The 24,796-nt window shown below is 41.7% G+C and overlaps 1 protein-coding gene across 3 annotated transcripts in view; it reads left to right on the forward strand.

Moving 5' to 3' along the window:
* abr (ABR activator of RhoGEF and GTPase) overlaps positions 1-24,796 on the forward strand; it is a 120,770-nt gene that overhangs the window by 41,494 nt on the left and 54,480 nt on the right. For all 3 annotated transcript variants that reach the window (XM_084941889.1, XM_084941890.1, XM_084941891.1), the window contains exons 2-6: positions 3,966-4,138; positions 13,654-13,752; positions 15,379-15,564; positions 21,512-21,619; positions 22,862-22,922. In XM_084941889.1, coding sequence (XP_084798015.1) covers positions 3,966-4,138; positions 13,654-13,752; positions 15,379-15,564; positions 21,512-21,619; positions 22,862-22,922 — 627 coding nt within the window. The remainder of the gene's footprint in view (positions 1-3,965; positions 4,139-13,653; positions 13,753-15,378; positions 15,565-21,511; positions 21,620-22,861; positions 22,923-24,796) is intronic.

The following is a 24,796-nucleotide window of genomic DNA, read 5'->3' on the forward strand; positions in this document are numbered from 1 at the left end:
TTTCTCCCCTACAGTCCTTGACCCCAAAGCTACCTCCTATTTAATCACATGACATTTAGAGTTTGTCCCCATTTTAATCCTCTAAAATATTGGTGCATGCACGTGTGGGGACCTCCCTATTGAGCAGTTAAAAACAGGTTAGGGCTGATGAATCCTCTTTACTGAAAAATTGCTTTTCATGTGTTTGTTTACCATGCACGGGGATTATCAGGATGCATTAGCTGACTGAGGTAGCCCACATGTTAGATTTTCAGAGTGTGTGCGGATAATCATGTGCACGTGCGGACCTGCTTCTGATTCGCGCACATTCAAACATTGTGAGCAGCGTTTCCAGCACCAGCTCCAGATTCTTGGACATCATCATCTGGGCAAATTAAACTTACATTTAAGTCAGAATATTATTTGCATTTACACTGTGTGCTATCTTTGCTTTACACTGTTTCCCTTTGTGCTGTAATCTACAGCTTTCAGAGAAATTCCCCCACGTTAGTCACGACGTACACTGTGATCAGCACTGGCTGTGCGAGAGTTACGATGAAGGACCTGTATTGTGAACTTTGCAGTATACAAACAGTTATATGAATATTCAAATCATGGTGTGATAAAAGTCTGTCTGTCTTCTGTACAGATATGGAAATGTAGCTTTGGCAGTTTAGAGTAAGAACTCTGTAAACTGTAGAAATGAATGTTTGTCTAATGGTAAATTTGAACTTCCTATGTGGAAGTAATGATTAAATCTTCTTTTTTCAGTTTAGTTCATTGTCTTTTACTTTGTTTGTCTGTGTTCATTTTGGCAAAAGGTTGTCATGGAGACAACTTCTGTCGACCACAAAGGTATTTTTAGGTACTTTGGCAAGTGTTTACATTGGTAAAATCTGTCCACATTTAGAAAAGTAACAGCAGTGCAATAATGAAAGATACAGGTATGAAACTTTACAGGTATACATGGCTAACATGAGAACACTAGGTGTGGTGCGGTGACTCATTAGCTTTGTGGTTGATGTGTTCTCATTGCAGCTGGTGCTCTAGTAGTTATCAGTGTGTCAGCAGTCCCCACAGGGCTAATTTATGGTCAGTGTCACCGCTGACGTGGTGTTTTCTGCTAACGTATGGCTGTAATCTGTGCACAACCTGTATTTATGTTTCCTTAATCTCCTCAATTATGTGTATTGCATCTTGGTCTGATCTCATCAGTGAAAGGCAAAGCAACAGCAGCGAAGCGAAAGAGATGTGTTCACAATAGCCTTTTCTTTTCTTTCTGTGTTCTGCATTAATGTGGCTAATCACAGATAACGAGTACAAATATTGACCACTCACAGTGAATTACTCTGAGTGATTCACACAAACACCAGTTGGTTCTAGTGGCACACATTAGCTTAGCGCACGTCGTGTTCACCATTATCAGATAAACAAATGTGTGTCAGCTCAGGCAACTGTAAGTAAGCACAGAAGTGCACGGAGCCAAACGGAGCAGAGTTTACTGTGAGCCCACTGGCTGTGCTTTGTCTCCACTGCTCCAGCTCTGCTCTCTCTAATCGACTGGCTCTCTGCTTGGCACAGCCAGGAATATATTTGTGAATGGTTTCTTCTGCATGTTGGTGTTTCTGCAAATAGACGTGAGTCACGGGCAACTTCTTTTTAAAAAGAGGAGGAAACCTCTGTGCTTGTCTAGACTCAAGTGTTTTTGTTGAGTTATCCATCCGTCCTTCCAACTCGCAGTTAAGCTTCAAAACACCAGCCATAAGCTGGGAGGAAATTTGAGGATTTGCACATTGTTGAGTGCTTTAGCACTGGCTAAGTGTCTTGGGAGTTCCCTGTATTTTTTTTTCTTACATACACTCACGCAATTTAAGCAGATTAGCGAAAACGAGCCGGACAGCAGGCCAGAAGGTGTTCAGAGGAGTCAGAGAGAGAGAAGAGATGGAAAGACTGAGAAAAGAAAACCGAATGCATGCACAGTTGCATATTGGAAGAGCCCATCTTTTCCATGGCACGATCACAGCGCAGTTGGAGTTGGACAAATGAGTTTACATCAGTGTTTTTAACTGCCTTCTTCATACTAATCACCATAATGCACTCTTGTCTTCTAGCAGCACTTCGCATAATCAGTACTTGCTTCACTGAGTCAGCAAAAACCCACGTGCACCATTTACAAGCAACCCATATGGTAACTGTGACTCTCCATGGTCCACACACAGGCTAACAGATGGGTGGGGAGGGATTGGGAGTTGATTGACATGTGGGTGGTCCAGTGATTGTGGGTTATTATAGCTTGATTGTATCCATGTATTCCCAGTGGGGATAGATCCCTGCTTTTATTTTTCAATTAGTTCTTGTCCAAAGCTTGTTAGAGTTTTCTATCCTTTACGCACTGGTACAAACACACACACGCCCTTTTTTGTGATAGCTTCACAAGCTACAAGCTTCTTCCTCCTATTCCGAGTTCCTTAAAGATGCTTCACTGTATCAGAAAAATAAATAGAACAACATCCTGGAAAATGTAACTCGATAATTACTTGCCTCTCTTTTAGTTTTGCATATGTATCGTACTTTGTAGTTTATCATCCACAGCAACAGTCCACACCTCTCTTTTCTTCTACAGGATCCGACACTGGCTTTTTATATCTCCTCTGCCTTTTTGTTATTCCACTGTTTGCTTGACCAGTGCTCCTTTGAAGGCAGGACAGGAGTCATTTCAGTGTCATTGTCGTTTCTTTCTACTGGAGCTGTCACTGCTACTCGGGCCTGAACACGAGCGTTGTCACAGGACATGGTTTTTGACCTCAATACTCCCACAATATGAAAATAAGACTGCAGTATCACAAATACAAGAATGAAACTAGCAAACCAAAATAGAATTATAATCTAATCACAGATGGTTATTCAAAAATGCATTAGCATCTATAATAGTAGTTGTTTTTATTTTTTAATTTATTAACCTTGGCTTGTTTGAATATTTCTTCTTCTTCTTTTTCATTACATTTATAAGATGAATCTATATATTGCTCTTGAAATGTATTTATTAAATTGCCGTGATGGTTGGAAAAACGACTCTCCTGACCTGATCCACAGGTCGTTGTCATTGTGGCGTTTCAAACAAGTGTTGGCAACAGTGAAGCTGCAGTGCAAAAACACATAAAATATTTGAAGGGTGTCTCCTTTTCAATTTTAACTTACTCGTAGATTGTTAATATTAAAATAATTAGATGGCTAATATGGGTTGAGAATAACAGCCGGCTGATTCATTGCTGGGCTCTGGCTTTTAAAATGTAAACCATAGTTTTTTTTTTTATGTCTCTGCCCTGGTGACACTCATGGCCAGGGGCAATTTGTTTTTGGGTTTCCTGGAAATCTTGAGTGGATTTGTCTAAATCTGGGACAAAGATTCACTTGCACACAATAATGTACTCATTAGATTTTGGGAGTCAAAGTTGAAGATCTATAAAAACAACAAAATGTCCCAAGAAAATTCAATTTGGGGCATTTCTGGCTGTTTAATGGCAGTACAAAGAGAGTTATACTGTACATACACGACAACCTAAATATGGTCAGATGTGTACCAGACCACCTCAGCAAGTGCTTTGAATAATTGGATCACTGATGATCATTAATGTTTCTTGCACTAAATACACCATAACTTAAGAATTCATACAGTAATTATGACAACATTTTATAACAATATCTTGCCAAATAAAATATGAATGTTGACCTTTTACATTCATAGGGTAACACAGTGGTCAGCTTCACCCACACATTATGTTTTGGAAAAGCTTTCTTCTGGCATTTATTCATATAACCCCTCAACTCAAGGTTATGTAGCAGAATGGAGCAGTTAATGCTGTATTGAGGAAGTGCTGGGCTGTTCCAAGTGGTGATGAAAACAAATATCAGTGGAGTGATTGCCTTGTTCTTTGGGGTGATTTGCTGATCAGCATATTTGTCTTTTTCTGTGTCCTGTCCTCCAGACTTTAACTACAACACAGATGGATACGAGGGGGATGCAGGAGAGGACGGCAAGTCCCAGGATGGCTCAGAAACGCTGCCCTTTATAGATGAATCGCCCACCATGTCACCCCAGCTCTGCGCGCCCCAAGGGCCAGATGGAGAAACCGTGTCGCCCACACCTCTGCTGGCTGGGGTAAGAACTACACACACACACACGCACACACACACTTATTTATTTTAGAAGCAACCTGCACACAATGGTTCACATTTCCTGTCTACACCCTGTCACCTTATTTTGAAGTGACAGGTCGGTGGTAGATGTGGTGTAAATCACTTAAAATAGATCAGCCATGATTTGATTATCAAATGTACTTGTTTATGGTGTTGGTGTTGTTTACTTGTTGTTTGCTGCTGTAACTGGCAGCACAGGGTTGCTGGGAAGTCCAAAGTTTGACACGCAATAATCGACTTTTCTATCTAGATTTTGAGATGAAATCACAAACAAGTAAAAAAATCTGGCCAGAGCCACAGTAGCTGTCCTGAAGTGACTCACCCAGCAGTGTGGTACACAGTCTAGCTTTGCAGAGGACTTTGCAGTGTAAGGAGTGTAAAGAGGATTGGCGATACAATCTTTGTTAATAATGCCAAGAGAAATTTGCTCAGTTCGTGTTCAGAGTTCAGCAAAACTGACATAAACCTGGTGAGGACTGCTACAATATAGTATCAGAATGAAGCACTGCAAGCCTGGCACAGGAAAACAGTGATCCTGATGAATATCCAAGGAGAGAGTTTCTGAAGACTGAAAGTGTTAATGCAACCAAACAGTTGTCAGAAGAATGACACGAAATCTCTCCAGAAATGTGTGTAACACAGGTTTCCTCAGTGCAGAGGAGGCTGCCAAATTAAAAATAAAAGCCTTGCATGTCGGTATTTATAGATGATCAATTCCTATTGTGGAGTCTATTAAGTGATTTAACTTTACAGGAGAACAATTGTTGTGCAACTAGGAAGTAATATTTGAGAATTCATCCAATTTTAGTAATTGAAATTATTGACAGAAGGGAGCAGTTAGGGCATGTCGTGGTGGTTAGTACTGTTACCTCACGGCACAAAGGTTTTTAGTGCTCCTGTGTCTGCACACACATCCATGGGTTAGCTAAACTGGCCATATGTGTGAATGTGAGCATGAATGGTTGTCTGTCTCTGTGACAGACTGGCGACTTGTCCAGGATGTACCCTGCCTCTTGCCCAGTGACAGCTGGGATGATGACCTGTGAGGGGTGATGGTGTAGGCTCCAGCTGCCCTACAACCCTGAATTGAATACGTGGAAGAAAATGAATGGACTAGCATGGTTTTGGATAAATATTAAAAAAAAAATGTTGAAGAAAAGATCATTCACCACACGACCCAGTAAACATAACTGGGTATATATGTAATGTATATAAAAATATTGGACACAGTTTAAATGAAGTGTTCATTTGTGGCTCTTGCATTCTGAACTATAAGATAATATGAGGTTTTCAGCCATTCAGCCAGGTTTTTCTCTTGGTATTAATGGTTGGAGTTTCACCCGAAACAATTATACTTTAAGACGTGAGCTGCCAGTTCTCTTTCTGATATTAGCCACAGATATTCACCCAGTGTAAATTTTGCCACAGGAGCTCCCTGAAGGACACTGCAGGATGTGTATTCACATCAGTTGGAAATGACCACTGACCCAGATGGGGTATGACAGCAACCGTCTGCTAGCTTGAATATAAATGGAATACACTGAAGTGCTGTTTGGCAGCACATCAGTGTATTCTATACTTGAAGCAGAGTCTGGGGAGGAGGGGGACGACTCGGCGGTAAAGCCACTGATATAGTTAAACAGGCATTTGGGTTGGGTGAGATTTTCCCTCAGTTCATGAAGGCTCTAGATGCTGTAGGGCCGTCCTGGCTGACACATCTCTGCAATGTATGCGTGGACTAGTTCCGGGTGGGTGGGAAGCTGACCAAGGGCTGTCTTTTAACACTAGTTCCGTTGATGGTGTTTATAGAATATCTAGCCAGAGGTGGAGGGTCTCTTCTTTGATGGCCTCAGGATTTCACATTTACTGTCTGGGACAAGTTACTGTCCCAGGTGGAGGAGTTTAAGTATCTTTGGGTTTTGTTCATGAGTAAGGGGAGAGTGGAACATGAGATTGACGGATGGATTGGGCTGGTGTCCACTGCGATGTGGTCACTGTACCAGTCTGCTGTGGTAAAGACAGAGCTGAGCATGAAAGTGAAGCTGTCGATTTACTGGTCAATCTACGTTCCTGCCCTCGCCTGTGGTCATGATCTCTGAGTAGTGACTGAAAGAATGAGATCTTGGATACAAGCAGCAGAAATGAGATTCCTGTTTCCCAGTTGAGGCAGGTCGGGCATCTAGGAAGCCTTCTAGACCAGCGGTCCCCAACCCCCGGGCCTTGGACCGGTACCGGTCCGTGAGTCGTTTGGTACCGGGCCGCGAGAGTTGAGGCTCAGGTGTGAAATGTATGGTTTTCAGGGATTTTATCGGTTTTCAGCGTTATTTTGTTTTCGTTTTTATCGTTAACTCGGTTTTCCTGGGTCTTTTCACGTGTGTTATGAATAAATCTTCTTTTTTTCGGTACCGGTGCTAGTTTTATTTTGTTGTATTAATCCGCGACACCTTAAAGGCCGGTCCGTGAAAATAATGTCGGGCATAAACCGGTCCGTGGCGCAAAAAAGGTTGGGGACCGCTGTTCTAGACTCCTCCTAGGCGAGGTATTCTGTGCATACCTCACCTAGGAAAGAGGAGGCCCTGGCCAAGACAAAGGACTCACTGGTGAGATTGTGTCTCTTGGCTGGCTTGGAAATTCTCAGTGTCTCCCCCCCCGACTGAGCTGGCGGAGGTGGTGGGGGTGAGGGAAGTCTAAGCAATCTGTTGAAAATTTTTCCTGTTTATCTACAGTGCATAATTTGGAACAGGAATGCTGTAGGTGACAGTCTTTCCTGTGTTTTTTTCCCCCAAATTATCTGCTGCTGGTAATATGAAACACTTGGTGTTTTCAGTGGATTTTCACACTTAAGTCAGACAAATCGCTCAGAACAGCTGATGTGAACGCTCTCCTGATGCTTTCAGAATTCAGAATATTTTCTGAATGTGTTCATCGTCATGTTTCAGGGCTTGTAGTCCCGTCACACTCCCCCCCCCATTATGCCTCCCGGCTATGTGTGTTTGGATGACTGTCACTCGGTGCCCACTTAAAAGAATGTGACTGTGTGAAGGGGCGTAGCCCACAGAGGCTCAGCGGGAGCCGAGTTGATCCTGACCTGAACTGACCTTCTCACAGACACAGAGAAAAAAAAAAAGTAGGATTTCATTCACATGTCAGCAGCCTTTTTATCCACTGAAAAACAAAATACTCAATGACAACAGCATTGCTTTACATCTTTAGATCAATATGTTGTTTTTAAATTCATACAGAACAGAAATGATCGTATATTCTTTCTGTATTAATGTATAAATTACCACAGCTGGATTGTCTCGACCTTCCACTCGCTTTACCGTCCTCTTTGAAGTCTGCCTGCTCTGTCTTACATTCGATCCAAGCAATATCACTGCACTATCCATGCATGAACACAGTATTGTAAATAAACAGTGGTCTTGTTAGGCTTCAATGGAGCTGATTGATGAATTATTCAGCTGTATTAATTGTGACTCTGAGCTAGGGCAGCTCATGTAAATGAAGATGTGTCTCCATCTAGTGGCTAGCTGGGATAAGAACAGAAAAGATGGTTTGAGTGTTTAAAATATAAGAAATAGGAAATGAATTGTTCGTAGCGCTGGTACATTAATGATTTCAGCCACAGAGGATCCTCAGTAAGATACTGTTGTTTTCTTTTTAGTTCTTCCCTGATCATCGTCTCTGCTAGGATGAAATTACTCAACGTGGACAAGCTCAGCTGTTTTCTGTGTACAGTTGTATGTTAAAGTTTTGTATAAAGTAGCTTTTCAGTGATGAGTTATGATCAGCTTATTATTATTATTATTATTAATAATAATAATAATAATAATAATAATAATAATAATAATAATAATAATAATAATCAGAGGACTTAATTCGTTTTTCTATGGTGCTGTGCAAAATTCTTGAGCAATCCCTTGTTTCCTTATGTTTTTCTCCATTGCTTGCTTCTTGACTGCTTTTTTTAACTTGTGAATCATTCAAGCATAAATACAACACTTATTCACCGAATGAGTTAGTAGTGACAAAGAGCCAGGTTTAAATTGTATCTTTGCTTAACAGCCTGTGGCAGAAACACATCAATTGTTCCCATTTCTTTAGTTGAATCTGTGAAATTGCCAAAGGCAGCATAGTTTGATGGACACAAAATAGTATTTTTGCACCAATGAGGTAATTCCTAAAGAGCTATTAGCTAAAACGTTATTTTCATATTTGCACAGTGTGATTTGCAGTGTCCCTAAAATAAAATTGAGGAAACTTGACAAGCGGCGGAACAAAGAAGACGTGGCAGACCTAAAACTATATTTGTAGGAGAGGAACAGTAACTGAAAGTCATGGTCTTAAGAAACAGGAAAAAATCCAGCAGTGGCAAAGGCCTGACACAGGACCTGAGAGACGAATGCAGTCCTTCAGTTGATCCATCTACTGTTTATTGAAGCCTCATCAGAAGTAATGGAGGATGTCGACAAGCCGTTGTTAAGGAAGGGAAATTAAGGATGGCTTAATTTATGACACATTACGCAAGAACAAATCAATAACAACAGGTCTTTTTGAGTGATGAATCCAAATTGAAATCATTGTTTATATGCACAGTGGAGGTCAGGAGTGTCTGCAGCCATCTTTAAAACATTTTTTATTTTACATCTGTGTATTTACACTTTTCAGCACCTGAATGAATTTGAGGAGCTGCTGTGAAAGCTTGCTTGTTAAGAATTCACTTGTGATGCTGCTGCTGCTAAAAGATTTTGTGGCTCTTATCACACACCGCTGTGCAGCCGTGTTCTCTTTCCGCTGAGTTTGCAGAGACCTTTCATCTGCTAAAGTGAGAGGGCTGACGGCTCCATGTGTTCAACATGACTAAGAGTTAAATACTGAACTTAAATATTTTTTTTGTTTTATTTTTTTTTGTATTACGCTCTAAAATCATACTTTTCCTTCAGAAGACAAGATCAGGACAGATTGTGCTTTGACCTCGAAATAAATACAAATATACATTAAGGAGGAGGTTCATAGAGCAGTTGGGGGTGTCCCTTCCTCTAAAATGACAAGTCAAGGTCAGGAACGGGGTGAAAGGGCATGGGAAGTGAATTGTATTCATTCATAAATATGCAGCAACTTAAACTTGGATGTTTGCATGCAGATTATTTATATTTTTGGTTTAATTTTATTTCCAGTAACCACAGTTATTGATTTTCTGTCTTTGTCTTGCTGCACACGTTTTTTTTTTTCTTCTTTTTTTAGTGTATTATTTCTGTGCTTTGCCTTTGAAGCTGCTATAACTGTGTGCCCAGCGATCTATGTGACCTGTAATTGGAATCAGCCTCGCTTGCAGCACATTAGCTGGCCCTGGCTCAACGTCCAAGGCTTTCAGCAGATCAATAAAGAGACAATGGACAGAAAGAAAGGGAGAGAAATCAACCCTGTAGCGTGCGCTGATGAGAGTGAGAGAGCGAGACTGTTTGTGTGATGAGGAAGTGGCTTTTTGCCCCGAAGAGAACGGAAGAAAGAAATAAGGGACAAGAGAAGACTGACTTTCCCAGCGTAGCCCTAACAGAAAGAGTCTGTAGCCATCAAGGAAGTGGCTGGATAGCATTTGTGGGGAGGGGAGGGGCGGCTGTAGAGGGAGGGCAGACCTCATCGACTGAGGTGGAACAGTGGCCACACACACACACACAAAGACAGACGCACACACACATATATAGAGCACACACAAACACCAGGAAGCCCAGCAGAGGAAGGGGGTGGGGTTGAGTAGGCGGGGTCCTCTCTCTTTCTGTCTTTCGGTGTCCAGACGACTTGATCTAAAGGGAAAACACTGATGTGTCCAGGCAGGCCCCGTAGAAGGAGATAGGAGGCAGAAAAGAGGAGAGAAGGAGGTGAAAGAAAGGAAAGGAAAGACAGAACCATGGAGGAGGAAGAGGAGGAGGTGCTGTGCTACTTGGACAGGGTTCTGGAGGAGGAGGAGGAGGAGTCTGAATATGGAGATGGGGAGCTGGAGCCCATCACTACGACACATAGGCAGTTCAAGGTGAGGCATGAGCTGGAGAGGAGCTGGATGCAGAGGAAAAAGCGCACGCACACACACACATACAAACACACACACACGAACATACACATACGTACACACTTTTGCAATACTGCCTTTCAAAATGGAAAATCCCAGTCAGTGTATTGGTGTGTTTGTGGCGTGACGTGTGCTTCTTCTCAGAGCCATCTGTGCTGCAAAAGTGTGTGTGTGTGTGTGTGTGTGTGTGTGTGTGTGTGTGTGTAAGAGTGTGAGAGTGACAGCCATTGGTGTGTCAGTGTGGCCCGATGAGGTAGCGGCTCTGCAGCGCATGCACGGTGCTGCTGCTTTTTAAAGCCGGCCGCTTTCTGTTTCTCATGCTAACTTCTGTGTTTGTGCGCCTCTGTGTGTACTCCTCCCTGCAGATGAACTGATAAAAAGCAGAGCTACTTTAAACTTTCTCTGCCCATTCAAGATATCAGCTCTTTTATCAGAGGGCAGAGGGCAACGCAGGGAAGCACGCAGTGTTTGTCTGTGTGAAAAGCCTAGTTGTGACTCACAGAGCAGGTTGCTGTGGGGAAAAAAAAAATCACCTCATGGATTCCTCGTCTTGCCCTCTCGCCACACAGTAGCTCTTTGTACACAGCAGAGGGAAAATATTCCTTTTTCCTGTCTTTTTTTTTCCCGTTGAGTTATGACTTATTTGTTACTTAAAAAATGAACTGAATATTTCTGCAACGTTTTGGTTAGTCAAAAGGACAGGACACCTTTTGTAGGTTATGATGTCATATTTTAGACCTCAGCTATTCTGAGATATCATTTTAATAAGAACGCAGTGACTGGAGACACTCTCGGTGTTTAAAATAAATGTTGACCAGCAGTAATTCACATCACATCAAAGATTTTTCTCTTAGTTAAGTGTGTCTCATTTCTGGCTTTAGTTTTGAGCTTTAGGTTCTTTTAAAAGAATACGAGCAAAGAGAAAGGCTCAGAGGATTAAACTAAACAGATTTCTGGCCACATGCTGCATTAATCCCTCATATTAACGTAAATGCAAGTAAGTGTCAGTAAGGACTTCCCTGACAGTTTATTTAACCAACAGAAAAATGATCAATAGAAATCATCCCTGCCTCTCGGACTGATTTACTTTTTACTGTCACGGTTAGCTGAGGAAAAACTGCCAATGTGTGACAGGCCTCAAAATAGGCCCTTTGCAGTCATCACATCGCAAGTGTTTGTTATCTTTATAGTCTTCAGCTTTCTTAATAAAGCAGCACGTGTAAATGGCATATACTATAACACATACGGTAAATACTAAACCTTGATGTGCAGTATAATTTCCTGCCTGAGGGATAACATCAGTGTTGGAATGTGCATCTCAGCCGTGATTGGGTTAAATGATGAGGTCATGCCTCCTTCCTCGTCTTGCTGGGCAGTCCTGGAGTGCTGATATCATTGTAAGGACTTGGTGGAATTAATAATTAATCTCTGGTCTCACAGCTGTTCTTTGGCCTTCTTTAAGGCACACATGTCGTATTTAAATGCCAATTTCTGGAGTTTATCGGTATTTATCTCTTCAGTAAAGGAAAAATGTCAATACAGCAATATACCTAACCAGCTACACTGATAAGGTATGCAATACAATTCAATTCAATTTTATTTATATAGCGCCAAATCACAACAACAGTCGCCTCAAGGCGCTTTATATTGTAAGGTAGACCCTACAATAATACATACAGAGAAGAAACCCAACAATCATATGACCCCTCTATGAGCAAGCAGTTTGGCAACAGTGGGAAGGAAAAACTCCCTTTTAACAGGAAGAAACCTCCAGAAGAACCAGGCTCATGGAGGTGCGGCCATCTGCTGCGACCTGTTGGGGTGAGAGAAGAAAGACAGGATGAAGGACATGCTGTGGAAGAAAGCGAGAGACTAATAACAAGTGTGATTCAGCAGAGAGGTCTATTAACACATGTTGAGTGAGAAAGGTGACTGAAAAGGAAAAACTCAATGCATCATGGGAGTCCCCCAGCAGTCTACACCTATTGCATCATAATTAAAGGAGGATTCGGGGTCACCTGATCCAGCCCTAACTATATGCTTTAGCAAAAAGGAAAGTTTTAAGCCTAATCTTGAAAGTAGAGATAGTGTCTGTCTCCAAAATCCAAACTGGAAGCTGGTTCCACAGAAGAGGGGCCTGAAAACTGAAGGCTCTCCCTCCCATTCTACTTTTAAATACTCTAGGAACAACAAGTAGGCCTGCAGTGCGAGAGCGACGTGCTCTAATGGGGTGATATGGTACTAAAAGGTTATTAAGATACGATACAATGCAATATACCTTAGATAACTTAAAAGTAAAGAAAAATATCTTTAAAAAACATATTTTTAAAGTGAATGGATTTATCTTAATTGTCGCTTCTAAATGAATGATTCTGTGTGAGTGTGAACAGTTGTCTGCCTCTGTGATAGTGTAGTGACAGACTGGCAACCTGTCCAGGGTGTACCCTGCCTCTCGTCCTGTGGTAGCTGGGATAGGCTTCAGCCCCCTGCATGGGCTACCCTAATTTGTCTTAGTGGAAGAGAATTGCTGGATGGATGGCTGAATATGAAATTAACATACAAAACAGAGCATATGTCCATACGCTAATCAAACTTGTCGCATACTTTTGCGAGTCTGGCGTCACTAAAACCACTGCTGTTGTTATGCTGCTGGCTAACCAGATGAAACTCATGAACCCCCCTCCTTTCCTTTCTCATAGTACGTGTTCCGATCATTACTGGTGAACTGCTGCGGAATTAAAGCAATTCGAAATTTGAAAGTGAAACTTTGAAACATTTTTCTGTTTGATACACCTGTGCACTCCACAGTCCAGTATACAAAACCATAATTCCTTTTCAAATATTTTTACTTCACCTACACAGATATTGTGACATTTTGATTGTCACGCAAGTATCATCTACCACAGAGTCACTGTATCACTATGCCATTGTTGTGTATTGCGTTATTATCAGGAGTAACTATACGATTTCCACTGGCCAAATCATAAAATGTGGAGCAGGGCAGTCCTTTATGACAAGGGAACGGCCAAAAGTGAGAATAATGTGAAGAAAGATGAAGTCTTCTATGTTCATGTTGGAAGTCCCTCTTTTGAAACCTGGTAATTTTGCTCTAATTATAAGTTCCCACAAAATGTAAACAGTACACTATGAGTGTGCCTTGGTCTGTGTTTCTCAGACATCAATAGGATGTTGACTTCCCCGACGTTGACGTCAAAATGCAACAGTTGCCTGGAGTCATCACAAATAGTTTTACAGAGGAAATGAGATACTTAGATGTTTTCATAAGATTTCTAATAGGTTGCGCATTCTTTTACGCTTACGACTGTTTGTATCAATCTTGTGTTTACCTGATGTGACTGTTCCACTGGCGAATAAAAGCATATTACAGCCAGGTCTGTTTTATCCTGCAGGGAGACATCGAGAAAGGACTGGAGATGAAGAGACTGGTGCTGTCTGGATTCCTGGCCAGCGAGGAGATCTACATTAACCAGCTGGAGGCCCTGCTACTGGTGAGACACTCAGACAAAGACAGACAAGAAACAGAAACAATGTAACAAGGCTCATATAACCGCGTGAACATTGGAGTGCTGCTGCTGCTGTAGGCATTGGTGTGAGCTGTGAAACTATCAGAACACTATTAGTGGTCGATGGCCACACTTAAAGCAGGACCACAGATGCTGCACTTTACTGCAACGCTAACCAACCACACTTCCTCATGCTAAGTCGCTATGTCTCACAGGCTGCTGATCCGGCCACATGTTCTACTTTGGCCAATATATAGTCAGATAGATGCCCCCCACACACACACGCGCTTTAATTAGTCAGTAAGAGCAAATGATTGCACTAACACTTGCTGAAATCTGGTCAAGCTCTCAGTTCCTTCCCTTTGAGCTCTTGGTGACAACACAACGACTCATCTCGCAGATCCACCAATAAAAAGTTTGTTCCTCTCCTCCTCCACTTCCTCAGTCATTCAGAGGAGGTCTAAAACAGGCACTGGGGCCGTTTGTTTTTATGTCTTTTTTTTTTTCTTTCAGCAGAATAATACACTTGCTCCAAACAGAATAGTCACATCTTACTCTCTGGCTGCATCCCTGGAAACCCGGTGTTTCAAAATACTGGATTCTTTCAACATCAGACAGCTTAATAAGCTGGTCTGATCCCCCCTGCTGCCAGGTTTCATACACTGGGTCTTCACATTCTGGGCCTAAGAGAGAGAAATGTTTCTTTATCTGGAAATGTATCATAATCATATTCCACGTCTCCAGGGTATTTGAAACAATAACATTATTCTGAACTTCTTGACTGGATTTTGTTTTTAAATCTAAGAATATTTTGTAGAGTTTGTAAATGTAATGATTTTATTTATTTGTTTGTTTTTGTAAGACAACCAAGTAACAAGACGATTCCAATCAATCCTGTACTGTATTGGTTCATTTACACTTACTGGGAAGTAGATCACAAGAGAGTCTCTCTTTCCTATTTTCTTGATATAAACATGGGTTCATTAAAAATGTTTAAACATCACCTCAGCTGCTCCAGCTGATTTGATATATGATGACTATTATTTTCCACCAAGGAGATGAAATTTAGGACCACTAGTCTCCAAATCCTTTCTGGTTAAATCTAATGAGGAATTTTCAGCCGACTGCTTTTGCCGTCTTACATAGACTAGGACAGACATATTGATTGTCGGTGCTTTTAAAAATAATCCAACCTGTCTCATGTGCCTTAATACAGTAGGAGGGTGACTCATGATTAGCCCTAGAGAGCTGACGTAAAAAGCCTTTCTGTTTGCACTGTAATTCAGAGCCATCCTCCCCACGCATGCCCAACATGACCACTCTACACATCACTATGATTAACTGAGTTGGCCTGCAATCTGCCCGAGTACAAACAACACAAAGGAGAAGACTGTCACCCAGATGAAAAGAGGCTCAGATTACATACTTATCACAGAGTGACGCATTTATACGTTCCCTTTCTGGCACTGGTCCTAATAGGTCCTTTTTGTTGGCCTGATCAGATGTTAGGGATGATTTTAACACATTTTCTGTGTTCATCAATCTCATACTTTATATATGACTAATTTGTTTGGCAGCCCCCCTTATTACCTGAGTCTCCTGTCTCTCCAGCCCATGCGACCCCTGAAAGCAACAGCCACGACCTCTCAGCCTGTCCTGACCATCCAGCAGGTAGAGACCATCTTCTACAAAATCCAGGACATCTTCGAGATCCACAAAGAGTTCTACGACGCCCTCCTACCCAGCATCCAGCAGTGGGACGAGAAGGTCACCGTGGGACATTTGTTCCAGAAGCTGGTGAGTCTGACGTGGGTGACGCAAATGACAGTGTGCGGATCTTTTATTTCGCTCTCCGTCATTTGCAGGGTACATGTAAATGGCTGTTAAACGGAGAATTGTCAGGCTTCTCACTGTTTGTACTTTGTGAATCACTTGTCTGAATTAGACTCAGTGTGCGTAAGTGACTGGCGCGTGCCCCCGCGACTGTGGCCTGGGCGCATTAGCAGAAAAGTTGCAGCTTCTGAACTATCACGCTGTCATACTTGCAGTGGATTAAACAGGTGCTTTCAGTACATAATGGAACAGCGGCACTGTAACGTGCATGTAAATGTGCCTGTGTGTGGAATTAGACGGTTTCCAGGCCTCGGCTCGTCACTGAGTGGGTTAGAGCGGTGTATTGTCAGATTTGCAGTGGATAATATGATTTGAAGAGACGCGTAACGCCACGTATGTACATATGCTGGACAATGTTTTCTTGGTGGAATAAAATTAATCTGTATATAAGGTGTGAAAAGGCTGAGGCACCCGTCAGTAATGATTTAGTTGGGTGGACCAGTTTTAATGTTTTGGGAACACAAGCTGTGGAGTGGCTGGTATCATTGAAATATACACCTGCACAGTTTGTACCGATCCTTCATTGTGAGTGTACCCACTGTGGGCAGACAGGTGGTAACACTGTGGTTTGTAATTTTCCTTGACTGGAAACTCTGCGAGAGCACCAACTGTCTTTAGAAAAGCGGGAGCAGAAAGCTTTAAGTTTATTTTAGCTGCTGGTAACAACAGGGCTTTGCTCTAAAGCTGGGAGCCTTGGACACAAGAAGTCAACAAAACCAAGTATATACTGGATCCTGCTTTTCAGTCCTGTTACTGTAATACAGCCTCATTTTAGACTGCGATCAGTCATTACGTATCAGCATCAGAGGTCAAGTTTTCTGAAAATCTATTGAAAACAAAAATGTGACATAAGGTTTTAAAAGTGGTACCATGGATGCAGCTGCTAAAAATCTTGCTCAAGTTTGAATCCCGGTGACCTTAATCTTAATGTCAGAGGTCAACTTTTCAGAAAATCACCTAGGATTTTTAAAGTTATACCATCGGTGCATCTACTAGAAAGAGGTTAATTCATTAAGATCCGATGTGTGATTTAAGAGTTGCTTTAACGTTCTTGATCAGTGTATATATGCGTTTATCACACTGTTGGATGTATGTGTTCACATACCAGCCCCTTTGGTTTCACCCCACAGCTAAGTGAGAACTTTGTTTTCCTTACCTTTTCATGGTGTCATTTTGAGGAACCTGGTAAGGTCATTCTAATTAAAAACACAGCTCTTCAGGGAGTAGATCTCATTTTCAGTCTTGGTTTTCAGGTACTTTTTGATGTAAGCAACTGTTATTCACCATGACTTAATCAGACGTGTGAAACTCAGCGTTTGTTTGTGATGAAGAAAACGTTAAATAGACTTTAAGAGTTTTTACTTCGCCCATGTATAGGACATTTTTAAAGCTTGGATATTAATAATAATATTTCATTAACAGCTTGATGTTTATCTTTATGATTAAAACATTTGATGAAGCACTTTAATTAATAAGAGGAAATGATGAATATTCAGACATGAAAGTATGTTGGTGTTAGTGAAAGATTTAACAGGAGAGAAAATGAGCACAGTTTTGATACAGTTGTTTAAACTCTTATGAGTTTAAGTACTTCTATTCAACAGACCCCTCCTCACTGTGGACGGCCAGCGCTAAGCGGCACCTATTAGTGTAGTCATCAGCTCCCATCTGTGGTGTGTATTTGTGCGTACATGAATATGTCGTGTTTCAGCAAAACATTAGTCAGAGTGGCTGTGTGAGAGTGCAGATGGCAGTTTAATTAGCTGGTCTGCTCCCTGCTGCTCCTCGTCAGCAGTATGGGTGCCACTGGAGCAACAAGGACAGGCAGGGTTACAGAAAACAGGCCGAGACGGGGATAAAGACCTGCTACAGGTCCAAGTTTGTTTTTCACCTTTCTCAGACGAGAGAAAGGCTTAGCTATAGCCTGTGTCTGCAAGGGATGCATTTGTCTGAGCGAATTATTAAAGTCCTAGTCGCTCTAGAGGCACAAAGTAGGAGAGGTTCAATTTAGTGTGGATGCGGTGCTGATAAAAACAGTACCACAACTCCATCTTTTACACAGTAGTCACTATTAACTATGTATAGTGCAGCCACATAATAATGTTTTTAATCATATATTTGCTGATGGATTTTAGTAGCTGGTTATTTTCACAGCAACTGAAGCTTACTCAAATTCGGCACATGCATTAAGTATTGCAGCCAGGCTCAGTTGTAGCTTTAGAGAATTTAAATTAAGCCTAATTGAAATTTGAGCAAACCTGAAAAAATACAAGCAAAGCTAGTTTCCCCATTATGTTGGGCATTCACCCTCGTGTTTAACACCTCAGACAATATCAAAGATGTACCTGTCTAACATGGTTTCACCCGATGTTTTTAAAGTCCCAATTTGTAAAACCTCAAGTTAGTGTCTCTGCCATCACTTTCTTGGCTGCAAAAAAACTAGGTGTAACAAAGTGCAAGTTTAACTGTGAAACCACACGCTAATGACGTGTGATTGATAACTCGTTAGCCAATGAGCGTGCGTTTTCATACCACAAGTATTCTTCTATTTTAAAACATGGTACGACCAAGATTTTCAATTCAGACTTATTTATCATATTTATTACTTATAATATTACTTGATGGTGTATTTCTTTCTTTCAGCATGACTTAAAATGAGTGACTGAGTCCTTAAATTCACCAGAAAATTTGCAGATGTCAAGACAGAAATATGTTTTGCTATAGATTTCTATGGGACCAGAAATCTTTTTTTTTTTTTTTTTTTTTTTTTTTTTCTTCAACCATAGATATCACCATACAATATCCTCAGATAGAAAACAAGTCTAAGATAATTTTGGATTTACTTAATTCTTCTGACCAGGAAGCTACATGCAAGTTTTATACTGCCTGTTGCTAGCATGCTAATTGAGAGTTATGAATGTAACTAAGGTTTTGTGAATTTTGGATGAACGTCTCTTGCGGTCAGAAATAATAGAATAAAACTATGAAGGCAAATAGAACAGCTTTAGATCAGGCAGATAAGCATTTTACCATTGTCAGTAGTAGACTTTAGCATGCTAACACTCTATCACCTTGTAGAGTAGTAGCATTAGCATACTATTAGCATTAAGTATACCTTCATAGGTTTTTTTTTTCTTGTCCTTAGACTTATTTCTACATTATTATAATTTATTTAGGAAAGAATAGTAGGAAGAGGGTAATACAGTGTTGGCTACCTTAAAGAAAGTAGATAAAACTTATACAATTGTTAGATAATTAGAATTTTTTACGTGAGGTCAAGAGCATGTGGTTCAAAAGTTGTCTGCTATATTGAATATGAGACAAACACTGATTTCTAGGGGAAAATGTCTATTCCCCAACTGGTTGTTAGTGCTTTGTGGAGGTTATTTGCTCTCCATGGGTGAAATCTGTTAGAAAGAAGATGCCGTACCAAAAACTTCCAAGTAATTGCTTTGGTTGTAAGCAGTTCCCTTTAGTTTTTCATGTCTGTCTGCAAATACTTGCTAACTTCTAGCCGAGCAGTAGTGAAATGTTAAGAAATGCCTCAGCGCTGTAGCCAACATGTTTCAAAAGATGCAACTTTTATTTTGGAGGAAAACTCAAGAGTTGGCAGTTCGTCTTGTAATCGAAAGGTTGCCGGTTCGAGCCCCGGCTCGGACAGTGTCGGTCGTTGTGTCCTTGGGCAAGACACTTCACCTACCGCCTACTGGTGATGGCCAGAGGGGCCGATGGCGCGATATGGCAGCCTCGCTTCTGTCAGTCTGCCCCAGGGCAGCTGTGGCTACAACTGTAGCTGCCTCTACCAGTGTGTGAATGTGAGAGTGAATGAATAGTGGAATTGTAAAGCGCTTTGAGGGTCTCAAAAAGCGCTATATAAATGCAATCCATTATTATTATTATTTCCAGTTTTATTGTAGCTCAGAGAGTAGCTGGACAGCGTTTGTGGACAAGTCCAATCAAACTATGAACCCAGTGACCAAAGCAGTCACTTTAATTGAGAAAAAGGTGGTCGACTGGGGGGGTCACTGGCTGGTTGGCTTTAGGACTTTAGACCAGTCATTTCCCCAGCGACTACATCAACCTCTAGCAAGTGCTCACAACTGGTTGGGGAATACCCATTTCTAGGCCTGTGTGGCTGGTGCCTTATTCACATGATTCTACAGTGTCACCACGATTGTCACAAAATGGCAGCCAACTTAACGCCATGTGGTTTGTGGTCACGTGTTAGCAAAACCTCAAAAGTGGTTGCACCATTTTAGTGTGAGTGTTGTGGCTGACTTGATGGTACTCTGCACACACCTGTGCACAACTGACTGAAGAAGGAAGATTTTATCTTGGTGATAGAGGAAACTGTGGGCCACTGTAGAAAACGGAGGACGTTGCACATATTGATGGACAATCTAATTGTGGAGTTGGGATTTTTAAACATAAAGAAAAAAGGTCTGCAAGCAGTGTGCTCGTATTTGGCATTGTTTGGAAAAGAACAAGACATATTGTTTGGTTACTGATGTCATATAATATTAAAGTTTTCATTCACTACATATGGTTCTTTTGCTGCTGTTGATCTTTGTTGCTTATAGCTGATCACTTGCTGTGCTTTAAAAGAGTGGCGAGTGCTCTGAAAACATTCACTACAGTGTTTAGTTGAGGGTTCGTGTTGCTCTCAAAGCTGCATGCAATTTTTAAAAAAAGGCACCTCTAAGCTGGCAAACGTGTCCATGTGGGTTTAAATAGTCCGTAGGCTCTTCTACCAGCTGAAAAGTCTCTCTCCTGTGTTTCTTCATGTTCTACTTCCCCCGTTCACTTTCAAACACGACCTGTTGTTTTCTGTCCTGCCACTTTGACCTGTGATTTTTGTTTTCTAAAGCGTGGGCGTTTTGTCTGGACTGTGACTGACGCCGCTTTCATACTGAACTCATGAAATCTCATAACGTCATTCTGCTTGGTTTGTTCTTTCCAGCCAAGCTGCCAAATCTCCATCTTTGGAAATTCAGCTATGACACACCGTGGTTTCTCTTTTCCATCCACAGTTTTGGTTTGACATAAAATAGTCTCCAGTTATAAATAGACGATCCACACGTGGTGATATTTGTTTCACTCATCTGTAGTCAGTGTCACACATTACGTGGTTTGACGGTTTTGTCACATCGCATATTTGTGTCCTGATGTTTCCCTCCATCGATTGTTGCTATAACATGTTTCGAATGCCGCATGAGGCCGCACACTTCCCTCACGTCTTTGCTTTTGAGCCCAACTTTCTACTTCTCACTCCGGAGGGAAGAGGAATGAGAGGAAATGAAAATAAGAGGACATGGAGTTTAAGGACAAAAGTCTTACTCATGCACTCTATTCAGCTGAATCCAATCTCATTGCTTTAATAGGATGCAGTCAGCTCTTCAGCCTAGGCATTCAAGCATAGCTGTAGCAGGATGCATATTCATGCACTGCTGGTCTGCAGCTTGTGTTACAATGCACATACAGTGCTGCAGAGAGGGGCTGTTAATGAAAGAGAAGAGGATAGAGAGGGAGAGGGACTCAATCAGGAGGGACTGCAAAGCGCTGCTAGTGAAGTGGCTTTATGGGAATGTGATCAGACTATATGTGTTGACTCAATGAATTTAAATTGAATTGGAAGTGATCATTTAAGGTGAATGCAAAGTAGGGCTTGCTGAATTTTATTTTAGTTGCCATCAGTGCAATGACATGCTTGTGTTGACTTCCCGAGTCTCCGGAGTTCATTTAACAATTTGAATAAAATGAGAGAAGACTAAATGCCATCATCGTTGTCTTAGTTTGCCTCACACCTTCTCGTTGTTGTTTCCTGAACGTCTTTGCTTCTGCTTTCCTTCAGGCCAGCCAGCTGGGCGTGTATAAGGCCTTTGTGGACAACTACAAGGTGGCGCTGGAGACGGCAGAGAAATGCAGCCAAGCCAACACCCAGTTCCAGAAGATATCTGAGGTGAGTTCAACCTCCATGATTTTAAACAACGTGTAACAAGAGAACTTTTAAATAGCAAACATGTCATTTTGTTGCTATGTACTGCATTTTAACATCAGCATATCAAACTTAGCGCAGTAATAATAAGGATCCATCAAACCTCCCCTTCACTGGTCTTAAGGGTCTTAAGCCATTATATGAATTCTCTTCAGTGAAGAGAACAGGAGAACAAATACATGACGACACAAACCAGCCGAGTCGAAACGTCCTCTTTTTGGCAGGAAACAGCAGTGTTTATGGGAAATGTGGTCTTATTTTGAGGAACCGTTGTTGAAAACACAGTTAAGAGGTATTTGTGTTCAAATGTGCTTGGGACAGCACTTAGCCAGCAAGCGCATTAGGTAACAGAAAGATGAGAGGTTACATTCACAGAAAAAACATCCAGGCTAGTCTGAGTTTACTGTACGGTACAACTACACGCACTTGAAGCGCAGAGAATATTTTGAGCGTTTAGAACAAAAGAGTGTGTGTATTTGGGGAGGTGCGGATTGCTGGGAAGGTGTCAGTGATGTTAATTAGCTGAAAATGTTTGTGGCAGAAGTGACTGAGGTAACACAACCTCTCATGCCCCTTGTTTACATGCTAGCTTTTCACGCCTTAGGTCAACACAGGATATAGTTATAGATTGTTCCTTATTGTTAGGTGTGTTCAACAAAGATCGAGAGGCAAAGACATTACAGTAAAGGAAAGTGCTTACAGAATCTAACTATGATTATCCATCTTCATCATCCTTTAAGGAGCATGGGCATCTTTGATTTTTAAGCATCAGACTTTCCACTCCCTGTTATCTTATACACCAGCAAAGGGTACATCTTTCACCATCTTACGATGCTGTGATTGCAGCCATTCCCCAACTCTCTGTGAATGGTACTCATAGCCAATGATCAAATCTTTGATCAGTGGTCATTTGCATATTAATGATCAAGAAACGGACCTTTTCAGTCATTATACAAATATACCGTTCCTCCCGTCCAGATGAGTCAAATCAGCTTTTTGGGACCTGCTGTAGAGGTTTGTTGGTGGTATTATTTACTTAAAGGGAAACTTGTGAAAGTTCCCGTGCCCAGTCTTTTTCAGCTGTCTCAGTTGGATGCACTGATCCTGTACTTCCATTAGTTCAGCCTCAGCCAAGCAAGTGCAGCACAATCCTGTGAGTGTGCACAATTAATTAAATTGATTATTCCACTCTTTTATTTCTTTCAGAACCTCAAAGTAAAAGGTCCTAAAGACTCCAAAGACTGTACAACAACTAGTTCAATGGAGGGTAAGTTGGTGTTTGCTTGTATCTCTATGCATGTGTGTGTGTGTGTCTGTCTAGGCTGGATTGCTGTTTTAAGATTCCAGCCCTGCCTCTTCTTCTTGTGTATGCAGTGGTGAGCTCTGGGAGGCAAACTGGTGCATGTGTGAGTCTGCTCTCTCTCTCTCCCTCTCTCTCTGTGCCTGAGAAAGGAGGCAGTGGAGCAGGAGTGTAGAGTGAGGAGAGGAGAAGAGGGATATGGAGGTGCTTCTGGTCCTCAGACTGTGTTGTAACTGCACATACGGTAACGACTGCATGTTATGAGCTTCCCGCTTTTTGACGTCGGGTATCTGTTAGGACATCTACAGCTTTTACGGCGCTTATGATAGACTGTGTGGAGGCAGTTATTAATTAGCTGTCAGTCTGACGTTTGGACTTTTGTGCTCATGCTTGCTGAGGAATTTTGCTTTTTCTGAACATTTGCATGCCTGTGATGAGCTTTTTGAGTGATGAGCCTCTGGAGTGTGGTGTTCACTCAGGCTGTCATACGCGACTGTCTTTCGATCATATAGAACATACAATAGAGAGCATCTTCAAAATGTATCTGTCTGTTTACAAGCTGGGCACGTTTAGTCTGTATAAGGACTGCTGGCCCCAGGCTGCTCCTCGTACAGAATACTTATCTCAAGAGGATCGGAACAAGTGGTGTGTGTGTGTGTGTGTGTGTGAGAGAGGTTGTCTATTGCGGTACGTGCCTGTACTCTGCTGGCGCCTTGGTAACTTCGGCCGTTTTGGGGATTGCGTTCAGTTTGGTGGGTAGAGCTGTACACAGTCATTAGCAGATAAGATGAGTAGACTGTGCGACTGTCGGGCTGAGAGTGGCTGGGTGAGTGTTCATTTGTATGTCAGATTTCAGTGGCATGTACCTGTGAAGTGTCTGTTAATTTATGCATTGCAGATGAGGAATAATCAACCTGTCCCAGTTGTTTTATTCTTTCTTTTCTCATCATTCCTGTTTTAGATGATTTTAAAATGATGTCTTTGGTTTTCTGTAGTTTCACATGGCTGCTATGTGTCATGAAACTAGTCTCATATGCCCTTAACAATTAGGGTGTGTCAATACCCAAGGCACTTCCTTTGATTGCTGTTTATATTACAGTACATTAATTACCTGGTGGGTCAGCCGAGGGGTTTCTCTACCTTAACTTTGCAACAAATGCCTCCTCTATCTACTCTCTTTGTTTCTTTTATTATTTTCCCCTTGTTTCTTTTCTCTGCTCCATCAGCTTTTTTTTTTCTTTCCAAAGTATTTAACAGGATCTCAGCTACAGTAAATGGCTGATAGGTTGATAGAAACACAAATACCTGCTCAAACAAGAATCTGACATGTTTTAAATGTAAATGGGGACTCATGTCCTACACAATGACCATTTTCTCACTTTCTCTTAATCCTTCTTTATTTCCTTCTGTGTTATCAGTTCTGTCCTGTCCTTCTCACCCTCTTTCACAGGCTTATGGTTGGCATTGGTAGCTGAGAGTTTTGCCAAAATACTGAGGCCTGAAACCTGGCAGTCCTAACTGAGGACTAAAAGTCCTGTCAAACACTTCGCCCACATGGTCAAGCACCTCGTTAGCACCTCGTTAGCAAAGATTAACTATTTGTCCATCAGCCAAGTCATCAAGGCGACCTTGGAAAAACGACCAGTCAGGCACGCCTCACTGGGACAGGACATCGACTTCCAATAATCCCCCTCTCTCTATCTGATTCTCATTCTCTCTTTGTGTCTTCATCCTCCCTCGTCCTGACTTTTGACTAGACTTTTAACTCGGTCCTTGTCTGTAAAATACATCCAAGTCAGATACTCCACATGATGTGGAGTCAAAAAGTGATGACGCTTAAT

This window comes from Perissodus microlepis, chromosome 10 (assembly GCF_051167445.1).
Source record: "Perissodus microlepis isolate ML-2025 ecotype Zambia chromosome 10, ASM5116744v1, whole genome shotgun sequence".
Taxonomy (NCBI): Eukaryota; Metazoa; Chordata; class Actinopteri; order Cichliformes; family Cichlidae; genus Perissodus; species Perissodus microlepis.